We start from the raw sequence: 13,724 nt of genomic DNA, 5'->3' as shown, positions 1-13,724 counted from the left end.
TTCATAACGTAATATAGTGTTTCGTATAGTTTTAGGATATTGGAAAAAATATTGCGAAATTCAGCTATTGAAATAATTTGTGTACCCACGGAGTTTAATTTAAATCTCGCCGAGATTATGTATTTTCATTGTATGGATTGTTCATGTGTAACATGTATATACGAATATAGACGTATAGTAATACTAAAGAAATACTAATTTATAGCCAATATTACTTATGTATCAGCAACGATAACATTTTTATTATTCACGATCTAAAATGTTAATTATGTTTCAACGAACAATACAAAATATTTGAAAGCAATTTTTTTAGATTAAAATAAATTCTAACACCGTGTAGAAAGAACACTAACCCTTTTTGCTGTTTCAATGTCATACGAAATTTCTATATTAATCTAGTCTCAAGTTTTAACCCTTTAAAAACTGCTTTCAGTATTAATCGCTTACTACTATTAACAAAAAATAAAAATAATGATATTTTAAAAATTAAAAATCAATTATAGAAGGGAAAATTCCCTGCTTTTCACTATAGTTTACTTTTCCATTTTTGACTAAAATAGGATAAGGAAATAGAAATTATTTGACGAATACGTTTAAGTTCTAAAAAAAAAATGTTTGAAATAACTCATAATAATAATTGAATACATTACACAAAAATATCAGTACATCAACAATGACGTTGTTTCAGATTTTTAAGAGGACAGCAAATTTCTTAAATTGATTATATTTTTTATGATAAAAAGTAAGAACTATATGCTTTACTGAATTTTCAAATAAAAAATGTTATAATTATTAATGATAGTGAAGTATAATTATTACCTAATTACAGAATCATAATAACAATTTATGTAAATTGTGTGGTATACTGGCTTATCATTATCATATTAAAAGACGACGTAATTATGTAAGAAATCTAGTTACTGCATATTTGTCGTAATATTTTAATTCATGGTTCACGCAATGTATTTGTTTTCATTATTTTTAGAATCAACTAAAAATAACAAAATATTAATTATTTTCAACACAACAGGCCACTTATTATATAAGCAAGCCAGGCCACCGGGAATTGTTCCGATTGCCCGACGGGCCACTCCGCCCCTGAAAAATACTATAGTAAAAAATATGTGTATTCAATGTTAAATAAAAGTTTGAATACACATAATGACGTCACGAATTAATACAAACTGGTACTACGCGGTTGATGGCTAGCAGCTAAAACAAGTTTTTTCCATTGCTAATCGTGATAATATACATATTTCGGTTTAAAAATGCAACTATTACTATTATCGGACGAGAAAATACAACTTATTTAATTCTAAATACTATTATTTAGACTACTATTATATTGACGAGTAAAACTATATATCATTGGCCGTTTATTATGCATACACAAATTTAACGCTGTTTCAATATTATCAAAAGCAAGGACATTTTGTCCCTTGGAAATTTTTATATTACCTATATAATATACTTATCAATAAATTAATTTTCGCAAATATGATATTAAATACCTAGTTATTAAAATACTGTTATTATATTATTAATTTATAATGGATTTATTTATTTATTTATTGATTTATTTTTTTTATATTTATTCTAAATTCAGCATACATTTTATTTAGTTTTATAAATTATATAATTTGTTTTGACAGTTATACCGCTAGTTATGTTATATAATTTATTAATTGTATTTATAGGTTAGCCAACTATCTACGTATATAATATACAATAAATACATATTTAAAAAAAATGATTTGCTTTGAACACTGATTTTAGGCACTTCAACCTATAGTGTTTAATTTACAGAGTACCGATGTATTTATATTTTATAAACCCTACAATAGTTATCTTTAGTTACAAAACATTTATAATATAGGATATGCAATTTTGCCATTCTTATGTCAAATTGTCAAATATCCTCGTGACACAATAGTTGTTACTCAGCACTCAGCAGTATGCCAGTATACATAATATAGGTACTTACGTATTTTCAATGTTAACACAACAAATTTTATCATACGCGAGAGATTGGCAAAAAAAATAAAAATATCACGGACAGGACGATATAGTGACTGTGCAATGATTATAGTGGGTGTTAAGCAATCGTCTCGTTTCTCTCACCTTGACGCAAGCCATAGTCAGTGTATTGTATTATTATTAATTAGATATTATAAAATTGAAAGCCATAGTAAAACTTTGCATGTGGAAAACTATTTTGATCGAATTGATAACTTAAGTTATTACTATATAATATATACAATCGTTATACAAATGTTAAAGACAAATGCAACAAAATCAGTTGTGAGTACCCAAAACTACTCAGAATAATTACACACTATTATATAAAGTCGATGGCTGCCCTAGAGCCTTCTTCTATTCGGAATTTAAAGACTTATATTAAAAAAAGTTTTGTATGGTTAAAAAATTATCACCTCAATTTAATAATACACTAATTTGGCTAGTTGTGGAACTTTAAATATTTTTATGCAGGAAATATGGTAGCATAGAAAGTTACGTTGTTCAATGTTATTTGGTACATACTATCATTGATTTTATAATAGACTATTAAAAAATAAATGATATTATCTCACATCTTAGGCAATAATCTGTAGTACAATAATAGTTTCACAAGACTATCATACTTTTAAGAGGTTACTCACCCCTTTATGATTGAAGCCTGAATACTATATGCCATAATAAATGTTTGCCAAACTAATAATATCTATTTAATAAAATAATAAAAACTAAAGTAAAAATAAAAAAAAGCTATTATCTTAAAAATCTAAGGAATTTCTAGCATTCGTATATTATTATTATTATTTTTTTGAAAGTAATAAAATAAAATCGAGAGTAGAACAGAGTATAAGTGTTGTGTAAATGAGAATGCTTAAATGGATGAGTGGAGTGACAAGAGAAGATGGAATAAAGAACGAATATGTGAGAGGTAGTATTGGTGTAGCATATATAGTGAAAAATATGAGAGAAAATAGACTGAGATGTTTGGGTATATGATACGATGAGAGGGAACAAATACAATAAGAATTGTTATGAAAATGAACGTTGAAGGGAAAAAAGGAAGAGGTAGGCCTAAAATGAGACGGTTGGATACGATTGAAAATTATATGAGGGCCGTTGGTATGTGCGTAGGGGTTATAGAAAATCGAGTCAAGTGGAGGTTTAGGACAAGAGTGGTCGACCCCAGATAGTTGGAATAAAGGCGAAAGAGAAGAAGAAGTAGATACATAGTCAATAAAATAACGACTAAACATAAGTCATATTGATTTAATATATACCTGATGATTTTAATTTGAAACTGGTCGTACATTACAAATTTAATATTAATCCAGCCTAAGTTTTTATTTATTTCTAGACATAAAATATTTATTTATATATTAATTTACGAGTATCAACCTTTTGCTAATTTTTATTTAATTTATTATTATTTTATTAAATAATCAATATTGTTATAAATCAATGTAATATTTATATTCGATTGTATGTGTTCCATTTTACACAACAACTTTATAGTTTTTGATACATATTACACATCAAACAACAATTTATTTGATTTTCAAGAACATAGTAAATTACAGTTATCATTATTTTTTCTATTAAAATACATTCAGTGCTATCCTGTATATTTTTACCAGTGCTTTCACGTAATGTCGCATATTATTTTCTATTAAGATAAACTTTAAATTTAAAGCAAAACTGATTTCAAACATTTTATCAAAACAAACTTAACAATTTAAATTTTTATCGATCTTAAACTCAACAATTATTTTTTATATAAAAATGTAATACAATAATATAGACAACTGCAATTTTATTAAAATATATCGCATTGCGTAAAAAACTAAGTAACAAAAGGAAAATATAATGTTTACGTTAACGCAATTGATTCAGCCGATTGAAATAATCGAAATATATCGAAAAAGTTTGCATTGCAAACCCGAATTGTTTATGATACATTTATAGAAATATACTAGGAAACATTGCCCATCGCCATCAACATCTATAAGTTGGCGACGATTCCTGACTGTAGTACATCATTTATTTGGTTTATGATCATAAAATATTTTATTATTATTTTATCTCTATTATTATGATGCACATCGTGGTATGATACTAAAAAAAGAGTAATAACTATTAAGTCATAACAGTACAAAACAATAATCCATGATTACATAATTTTATTTCTTTTACGAATATTTATTAGTCGCTTAATTATTATTAAAAAGTATTTAAAAAAAAATATTTATAGTATCTACTTAATTTGAATTGTAATTATTGTATATATCATTCGTTATGGGTGGGAGGAAGTAGCTCAATTGTGTTGCCCAAGGAAAGCAAAAGTTTAAATATGGCCCTTTATACGAGCCTTTTGCCCTTTCGGTTTTTTGTTTAACAACTTTATACATTTTTTATTTAGATAATGTATAACACAATTTCTATACTATACAAATAGTTTTTTTTAATTTCCTTTGTTCTTCTCCCCCCTATGTACAATTGTATACAGACGCCCATAGAGGTGACCGAAATCGACATATGATGTAAAAGGATATTTCCATATACTCCTTAGCTCTAGGTATTTTTATTGTTCTATGATTTATGTGAACACAATTGAACACCTACTGACTATTGCTCCGGGGTTGTCGCTGTCCAATAATTTCAAATTTTCAAAATTCACCGGACTCCTACTACGCTCAACTACTGTAAATGGATTCGCGCGTTCGAGAGCGATATTGTTTTAGGCCGCTAGTCCGCTTGTAATCGAAATCAAATGAGCGGTTGAGCAAATGTATACGGACGGATTGCGCGATAAAAAGTCGTCGATTCAGAAGATTACTGCAAGCTATGCAAATATTGCGATACCGTTAGCGACGCGCGTCAGAAGCGTGTGGAAATACGCAAATAGTGCTCGCGCGTTGCCTAGTGCACCGTTTGTGCTACGTTATTTTTAAAAAGTATAACAACAACAAGTGCACTAGCCCCGCGAGTGGGCGAGTGGAAGCAATGAATTATAATAATAATAGACAAGACGTAAAACCTTCGTGTAATACACATGGTAGGAGTAGGACCGCGACAATCGGTGTGTTAACGGAGGCGGCGGCGCTGCGAATCGATTGGACATTACGTTCGCGCAGCTGATCGGCTGACCTCGTTATCATTCAGCGGACTATCAGTTGTTTACAAATATCAAAAACAAAACTCGGTAACAAGATTACACGGCCAGTACTGACGACCATTGTTCGACTCCGGTCTCTCCGAAGGATCTTCCGTCGTCTCAGCTACACACGCGCGCGCGTGTCCGTGTCTGTCGTCGTCAGTTATTTTTTTTTCTCTCCTCCAGTAATAGTATCTCATCGCAACGGTCACCGGGAAATCATTCCTACAGGCGTAAGTGCATTTTATTCAAACCAGACGGGTCTGTTATCTTTGACGGTGGATTTATTGTATTTCCGTAGATCGAAACTCACTACCATATTGTTCGTGTTTCTGACGAAATGGCCACCAGGTTAAAATATTTGTGCTTGAAATGTATACAATCCAAAATGTACACCAATTATTTGAATCTTTCGCGGAGCTTAAGTATGTGTATTAAATTGTTAACATTTTAAGACGAATTGACATAACCTTGTCCTTGTATTTGAAGGTGTTACGAGCCATGGTCAACATACAGACACTGTTCACCAACGTCATTTCCATACGTCGCCTATCAATTGGAATAATGATGACTCTGGAACCGGGCGCAAGGGCGATCATACAGGTCAAACAGGCATACTTTGTCCAAAATGCAAAACTGCCGGCTCTAATTTAGAGTTCTTTTTAAGTAATACTATACATAGCACATGCGTAATGAAACAAGTAATCTAGGTATACTGTTGTTATTGTTATAGCTTCTAATCGGTTTTTGAGATGTCAGCGATGTTATCATATATTCAAAGTGATTTCTGCCGAAGAAAATAATATAAAAGATGTTACAGAAGAACAAAATAAATATAAACCACCTCCAATTCCAAAAGAAGTTAGTAATATTGTTTTATGGATTACCTATTATAATGTTATTTCAGTTGGTTGGAAATTACGAGTTAATAGCTATTAAAATAGTTCTCTTTAAAAATATTGTTAAAACTAACTTGTTTTCATAACATCTGATGGTATTACTAAACTTCTAACATCATATGATATTTAAAAGTATATGAATTCTGTAGTTGTATTGGCTAATGTGACTTGACTTACCTCATGAGATGGTTGTATTTCTTGGTCTACTTCAATGTCATAATTAATGATTTCTTTTAGGTAAAAATAAAATAAGATTTAATCTATTATTGTATTACTGTTGTATGATCTAAAAAAGAGACATTTTCATTAATTTTAATTTGTAAAGTCAAAAATCAACATACAGGTGGTTGCTATGGGTTAAGTTAGTTATAATTTTCAAACCGAGACAATTTGCTGAGATTGAAATCAGTTTGTTTATTTAATAACAATTCTTTAAGATTAAATTCAATTTCGAAAATTTGACAAGTCCAAAAAGTAAATAAAAATCTGTTGCTTACAAAATAAACAAATATTGTTATATACAATACTTTGAGATTAAAAATATCTAGACATATAATTAGACAACCTTACCCATCCAGTTAGGAGTAGTAGGTGGTTTTTCAACATAAACTACATAACATCAATGATGAAGAAACAATGAAAAGAACAAATTAACGTTTATATAAATCATCGAACCAAAGAAATACCCAATATAAAAAAAATGAATGAACCAGATAATACTACAAATAAAGAAAGTCTACTCGAAGAAGAAATAAATAATAAAAATCTCACTTCAACTGACAGTGAATGAGAAATTGATGAATCTAAAACCTCCACTCAGGGGGAATCCGACGGGTTGGGACTTGTCCAAATAGCTCCCAATGGGCATGGCTCAGTCCAGTTTTGGTAATCCATAGACGACACGGGATTCTCGCGCCAGACTTTTTGACCTTGCTTTGGCATCAGGGCCAGAGAGCCTGGCTAAGTGGTAGTCCTGTCCAACTAAGGCTCGAAAATAGTACAGAGCGCTAATATGGTCCTCTGGTTAGTTTTTCTGTGTCATGCGCATGGAACAAAATCCAGGATTCTAATGATATATGACCTATTTTTATAATATATTTATATGTAAAATAACATAATAAATTTTTTGTTACAATATGTTTAAAAATAATAATTCAATTTAAATTTTTTATTTCTCTTATTTTTTTTTTTTTGTGAAATATCAAACTTAAAAGTTATATAAATTCAGTTTTGTATATGGTCAACATAATTTAAAATGAAAATAGTACAATACATTTTAATTTCATCATAATTATCTTTGAATTATAATTTTAATAATTCCTATTTTTATAGAATGTAAAAATTAGTATATTAGCTACAAAGTACAAATATGAAAAAAAAAAACAATAGATTTTAACTGCAGGTATTGCAAAATAAATACTGATTTACTAGTTAATTAATTATGTGATCAATTTAAGTAAAAAATTGGTTGAGATTTATAAAAATAATATTATCTAAACTAACAGAAAGTATTAAATATTATTAAAATACTTTTGATACAGATTTTTCTTAACCTGAATAATTATGTGATTGGTCAAGAATTGGCCAAGAAAGTGTTGGCTGTGGCTGTATATAATCATTGTAAACGTATTATTTACAACATTACTGGACCACAAAAAAATGATTTGATTGACCAACGGTTACTTGATAACATGCAAAACTCTAGAGGTAACTAAAAGGATTTATGTAATGAACATTTTTTTATTTTATTATCATAAAGCAATTATAATACAATTTTAAACATTTAAATATGGTAATATATTTATAGAGGAATATTAAACAATTTAAATTGAAAATTTTTTAAATTTTAAATAAAATTTATTTGACTACTATTTTCAATATTTGCATGATGTAAAATTAAAAATATTTTTTTGTCTTGTGTATAATATCTGGTGTAGTGAAAATGTTCTGAATTAGACAAAGAGACCAGTAAAAAGCTAGTAAAATTAGTTTTATTAGATTTTTCTTTGATTTTTCGATATAATATGCGTCTGATGAATCAACTAACTAATGAATCAAAAATATGATTTGTAGGACATTTTTAATAATTTAGGAACATTTTTTACAAACCAAAAAAAAAAAAATATATTTTCCAAGACATAGTTAATTTTGATTAAAAATGTTTATGTAATTTATTGATGGAATTTTTATGCTTTTAGAATTCTTTTCTTATTTATACTTGTAAATATAGATAATATAATTTAAGTTGTGTAATCAAGTTGATAAATAGTTAAGTAATAATGTAACTTAATAATTCATTTTAGAACATTTTACTGTCAATCATACATTAGGAACACCACAAATGGATGGTAAAAAAATTAGTCAAGATGAAGATAAAATTACTTCTACGTTTGAAGATACACTTTTAGAAAAAAGTAACATTATATTGCTAGGACCAACAGGATGTGGTACGAATTTTTTTAAAATTGTTTAATTTTGTGTAGTTAATATTTATAATATTAATTACTATGATTATTATTTTTAGGAAAAACATTGTTAGCACAAACTATAGCAAAGCAATTAGATGTACCGTTTGCAATCTGTGATTGTACTAATTTAACTCAAGCCGGCTATGTTGGAGAAGATATTGAAAGTGTAATAGGAAAATTACTACAAGCTGCTAATCATGATGTTGAAAAAGCTCAGACAGGTAATGTATACTTAAATATTTGTAAATACGTTGAGTATATATAAACAACATTTTTTGACAAGTTTGGTAAATATATGTAAGCTTTATTCTTTAATAATATACATTTTATATAATATATTTATTAAATAGTTTTAAATTGTAAACTCATTTTGATGAACATTTTTTTTTTAGGTATTGTCTTCTTAGATGAAATTGACAAAATTGGTGCAGTCCCTGGAATTCATCAACTGAGAGATGTTGGAGGTGAAGGAGTTCAACAAGGAATGTTAAAGGTAAAATTATTTTTCATTTAATATACATGCTTAAGTTTATTATTTTGAAATTGATTAAATTGTATTTATTTAAATAAAAATTTATCTAGATTAATAATAAATATTTATATTGTTATTCATTAACTGATTTTAACTATTATTTATTGAACTTATCATTTTCATTAGTAATCATATTTCATTCAAAGTTTTTGCTATTTAAAAGCTGAGTTCAATAGCAACAGATAGTAAAATTTAATGAAAATGAGTATGAAGTATCATGTACTCAAATTATGAATGTTACATTTTTACTATAACTAACAGAACATTTTATGATGAAGCAGTGCACTTTTAATTGTTACATATTTTTTAATTTATGATATTTTTCTTTCTATTCAATTCTTACCTTCTTAATTATAATTTAATCTAGCAATATCCTGAAGAATATTATGTCAATATTTCACTCTACTATAGTTCATCTTTCTATGGTTTTGCTGCTTTTACTGACTTTTACTAATTTCTAATCTGTGGTTTATATCTGTATCAATGTACTAGCTTGAAGTAACTGCTTTTACCATAAACAATTTTTAAAAGCAATTGGTTGACTTTAGACTTGTATAAAATGGATTGTGTATTTCAGCATTTATTTTTCATTTGTCACTAGTTTATGTACTTTTTTTTTCCACATGAAAATGTATTAAATAATATGAAATTTTTAAATTGTTCATATTTCTTGACAAATTTTATTTGAATAGATGTTGGAAGGAACTGTTGTTAATGTACCAGAAAAAAATAGCAGAAAACTTCGCAATGAAACAGTACAAGTAGATACAACTAATATCTTGTTTGTTGCTTCTGGTGCATTTACAGGTCTTGATAGACTTATAAGTCGCAGAACAAATCAGAATGTAAGGAGTATTTAGCTTTATGTATGTTATTTTAAATTTAAGTTTATTTATTTTTTATTCTTCAGAGTCTAGGATTTGGAGTAGGCATTGATACTGCAATGGGGAGTAGACGAGCTGCTGCTGAAGCTGATCGTACAGAATCTTTAACTTCTTACACAGATATCGAAAAAGAAAATGCTGAACGAGATGGATTGTTGAAAAAAGTAGAACCAAGGGATTTAATTCAATTTGGAATGATACCTGTAATTAATTATTCATTTATTATCTAAACATTCTAATCTTTAAAATAATAAAAAATCTCATTCTCAAATGATTTTTTTTATTGGTTTTATTTAACTAGCCTTAAAACTATTTAAAATGTTATAATAAATAACTTAAATATTTTGTTTTATCATTTTATATTTTAAAAAGTATTTTATTTTATAAATTGAATTAAATGATTTTATAGCTTGAAAATTTAAGTTATACATTGTGTATTTATTTAACAATTGATTTTTTATGTTTCAATGTAAATAACTTATATTAAATTACAGTATATACAGTATACAATTTTTAAAAATTAACTGTCAACATTTGTAGTAAAAATTTTCAATCATAAAACAATTGTAGTGTATAAAACACAAAACTTAATAAATAATAAATACTAAATATTTAATATTAATTTAAAATTTGTAAAAAATTTTATTTTTTATTGAAATAATTTTTAATTATTTTCGACGTACATGATTCAATTATAATATTGCAATTATTAATTTATACATATTTATTAGGAATTTGTGGGAAGATTTCCAGTCTTAGTGCCATTCCATTCTTTAAATAGAAATTTACTTGTACGGATTCTCACTGAACCTAAAAATAGTACAATTAAACAATTCAAACTTCTATTTGACTTGGACAAGGTTGAATTAACCTTTACTGATGATGCACTCAGAGCAATCGCCTCACAAGCATTAGAAAAAAAAACTGGAGCTCGGGGCCTACGAGCAATTGTGGTAATTATTTATAACTTAACTATCTTAAAATTATCTTAATTATTTTTAAAATATGATTTTATGTATACTAATGTTGGTTATGAAATAATGAACAACTATGATATTAATATCAAAATACATTTTCAAAACAATACAGTTTTTATTTTTTAACTTAATCTATGTAGGTATAATTTATTTTATTGTATAAAATATATTTTAAATTGCTATAGGAATCCATTTTATTGGACCCTATGTTTGAAATACCAGGATCAGATGTGGTTAGCGTACATGTCACAGAAGATGCTGTTAATGGAAAAATGAATCCGCATTGTATAAGAGGTCGTCCAATCGATGAAGGAGAAGCAAAAATGGATACCAGAGCTAAAGTTGAATGAACTAACAATATTTTTTAATTTTTGTTTTTTATTGAAATATTGTTCACAACTATTTATTTCTGAAAACTTCAGAACCTCGTTTTATGAAATATTTATTTTTATTGGTAAATTATCTGAGTTTATTTATATTTGAACTACCTAATACTTATATTTAATTAATATTATGTTATGTACATTGCATTATTAAAGTATACTATATATTTTTTTTTTCTTCCATTCAAATTAGATACACTCCCTGGTGTTTTTTTTCTTGTATCTTCCATTTAATATTTGCTCATGTCATAACTTGTTTTCCAACCTTTTAATGTTAATACAATTTATAAAAAATTGATAGATTTTTGTCAATTATTTTACTAGATAAAAAAATCTATCTCATATACTTATGTACTGTAATTTATTATAAATACTCAGTCACAGTTATACATATTCTATGTAGGAATAAGTCCTGTCTTTCTCTAACAATAAAGATAACTGAACATAACTATAAAAATCATTTGGACTCTTTTGGGTCCACATTTATAGTAAAGGTATTTTCCCAAATGTTTTATGTTATATTATGGTTACTTTATTATGTCATTGTCATATTAAAAGTAATCTAAATCTACTCGGAGTACTTATTAAGAGTATACATTATGCTTATGTTAAGTATTTTAGAATATTCATCAGAAAGTAAAATAAAAATTATTTATTATAAAATGTCTAAACTATGTTCATTGAACATGCATAATAGTATTTAACTAATATGGACTTTGTGGATCTTAGTCAGTGACACAATATGATATTATTAGCTGTTAGTCTATTGAGCAATACCAAAATAAAATGAGCCACTAAATCAGTAAGTTTTAATAAATAAACAAATAAAAGCAATGGCTCAAGCCAAAACATACAACTCTTGAGACCTACAAAATATTAATTAAAAACAATAAACAATAATAATAAAAAAAGGTTTTCAAATCAAAGAAACAAACTTGCGCATTTCGCATTACAAAATGGTCGTATTAAAGTTAAAATGGTCGTAATCTGTATTGTCGTTTTTAACTCTCAATTAAAATGAATACAAGTAATTAATTATTTTGTCGCAATCATAGAGTAATATGAGATAATATTAGGGAGGTTGCGATACTACGGATATCGATAATTTTCTTTTGATACAAGTACTTTTTATATCGATAGAAAAAAATACTGGTATCGAATCATTTACAAACTGCCATATTGGTTCAAAAATCATAAGTGGTCGAATGGTACCGTACAATAATTATTTTCTAGTTAAATGGTTTACGCGCATGGTGGAGGATTTGTTTACATAAATCATTTTCTACCTTTTTAACAATGTGGCACACTCCAACAACATTTTCGCGACACACCAATTCATATATTATGTGAACCATATTTTATATATATATATGTATACTATTTATAGTCTACTCTATTTGAGTGTTATTTATTGTGAAATATATTAATAAAATCGATCAATGGAGATGGCTGCGACGGGCATACTTACAATAAATAATATTATATGTATCTACGATTAGTTCAATAAGTTTTCATGTCGAATATCAATAATTATCTGGTAAATACATACTTGTAAAACAATTTAAAGATTTATCGCGGCACATTTAAAAGGCGCTCGCGGCACACCAATGTTCCGTGGCACTGTTATAGTATATATACTCTATACCTAAATACTTATAGGAAGATTTACCGCTATATATTTCATCTACTCATATTTTGTAATACTATCATTAATAATTTAAAAAAATCAAAACTCATTTAAGTTAATATAAAATTACACTATTAGTTCTAATATTTATAGGAAAAACATAATACATTTTAAACAAAAAACAACTTTATTTGATTGAATTTACATCATATTTAATTATTTTATTCAAATAGTAATGACAATAATGAGTTGCTATAATTTTATTTTATATCTAAGCTTTATAATTTTAATCTATGAGATTTTATTTGTGTATCTTAGACTAATACGTTTATTTTATTTTATTTTATATCTCTTTCTTTATCATGTACATTTTCTGGATAAAATGTCTAATCTATATTTGTATATTTAGTTTTATAGTACTTAGAACTTATACTTTATATCTTGTAAATTCTATAATATTATAAAAATTGTATCATATTATATTATATAACAACTCTCTTTCTCCAACACAAGCTTTGCTTAAAGGAGAAAGATAATCGAAAATGTTAATCAATAATTATGTATGTATTTTTGTCTTTTTCGATTAATAAAAAAAAAAAAAAAAAAAAATCTCCTTTTGTTTGAAACAAATAAATTAATTGAAGTATCAATTGGTGCAAGAGTGTCACAATCAAAGTTTCGGTGTTTTGAGTTTTGAGATTGCAGGTCGATATCTCTTATTTTCTCTACAAAATGTTACACCAACAGAAGTTGTAGAATAAACAACACATCCGTAATATATTTGTGT

The 13,724-nt window shown here is 26.9% G+C and overlaps 1 protein-coding gene across 1 annotated transcript; it reads left to right on the top strand.

Moving 5' to 3' along the window:
• The first annotated feature begins 5,188 nt into the window (after positions 1 to 5,188).
• LOC112689887 (ATP-dependent Clp protease ATP-binding subunit clpX-like, mitochondrial) lies at positions 5,189 to 11,353 on the top strand. Its single transcript, XM_025563762.1, has 12 exons — positions 5,189 to 5,400; positions 5,469 to 5,592; positions 5,657 to 5,833; positions 5,901 to 6,028; positions 7,608 to 7,773; positions 8,370 to 8,513; positions 8,591 to 8,755; positions 8,927 to 9,027; positions 9,759 to 9,911; positions 9,977 to 10,153; positions 10,682 to 10,903; positions 11,113 to 11,353. The coding sequence occupies exons 2-12, from the start codon at positions 5,508 to 5,510 to the stop codon at positions 11,275 to 11,277; spliced, it is 1,683 nt and encodes a 560-aa protein (XP_025419547.1). The 5' UTR covers positions 5,189 to 5,400; positions 5,469 to 5,507; the 3' UTR covers positions 11,278 to 11,353.
• Positions 11,354 to 13,724: the final 2,371 nt, after the last annotated feature.

Source organism: Sipha flava, unplaced genomic scaffold, assembly GCF_003268045.1.
Source record: "Sipha flava isolate LNK unplaced genomic scaffold, YSA_version1 47_pilon_pilon, whole genome shotgun sequence".
In the NCBI taxonomy this organism is placed as follows: domain Eukaryota; kingdom Metazoa; phylum Arthropoda; class Insecta; order Hemiptera; family Aphididae; genus Sipha; species Sipha flava.
The sequence above is the reverse complement of the archived record's forward strand: the minus strand, read 5'-3'. Positions and strand labels throughout refer to the sequence as shown.

Bases quoted from the DNA above. Each gene is read 5' to 3' on its own strand.
- LOC112689887 (XM_025563762.1), top strand. From the start codon at position 5,508: ATGGCCACCAGGTTAAAATATTTGTGCTTGAAATGTATACAATCCAAA. The intron at 5,593-5,656 runs GTATGTGTATTA...TTGTATTTGAAG, and splicing joins GAATCTTTCGCGGAGCTTAA to GTGTTACGAGCCATGGTCAA. The intron at 9,912-9,976 runs GTAAGGAGTATT...TTTATTCTTCAG, and splicing joins GTCGCAGAACAAATCAGAAT to AGTCTAGGATTTGGAGTAGG.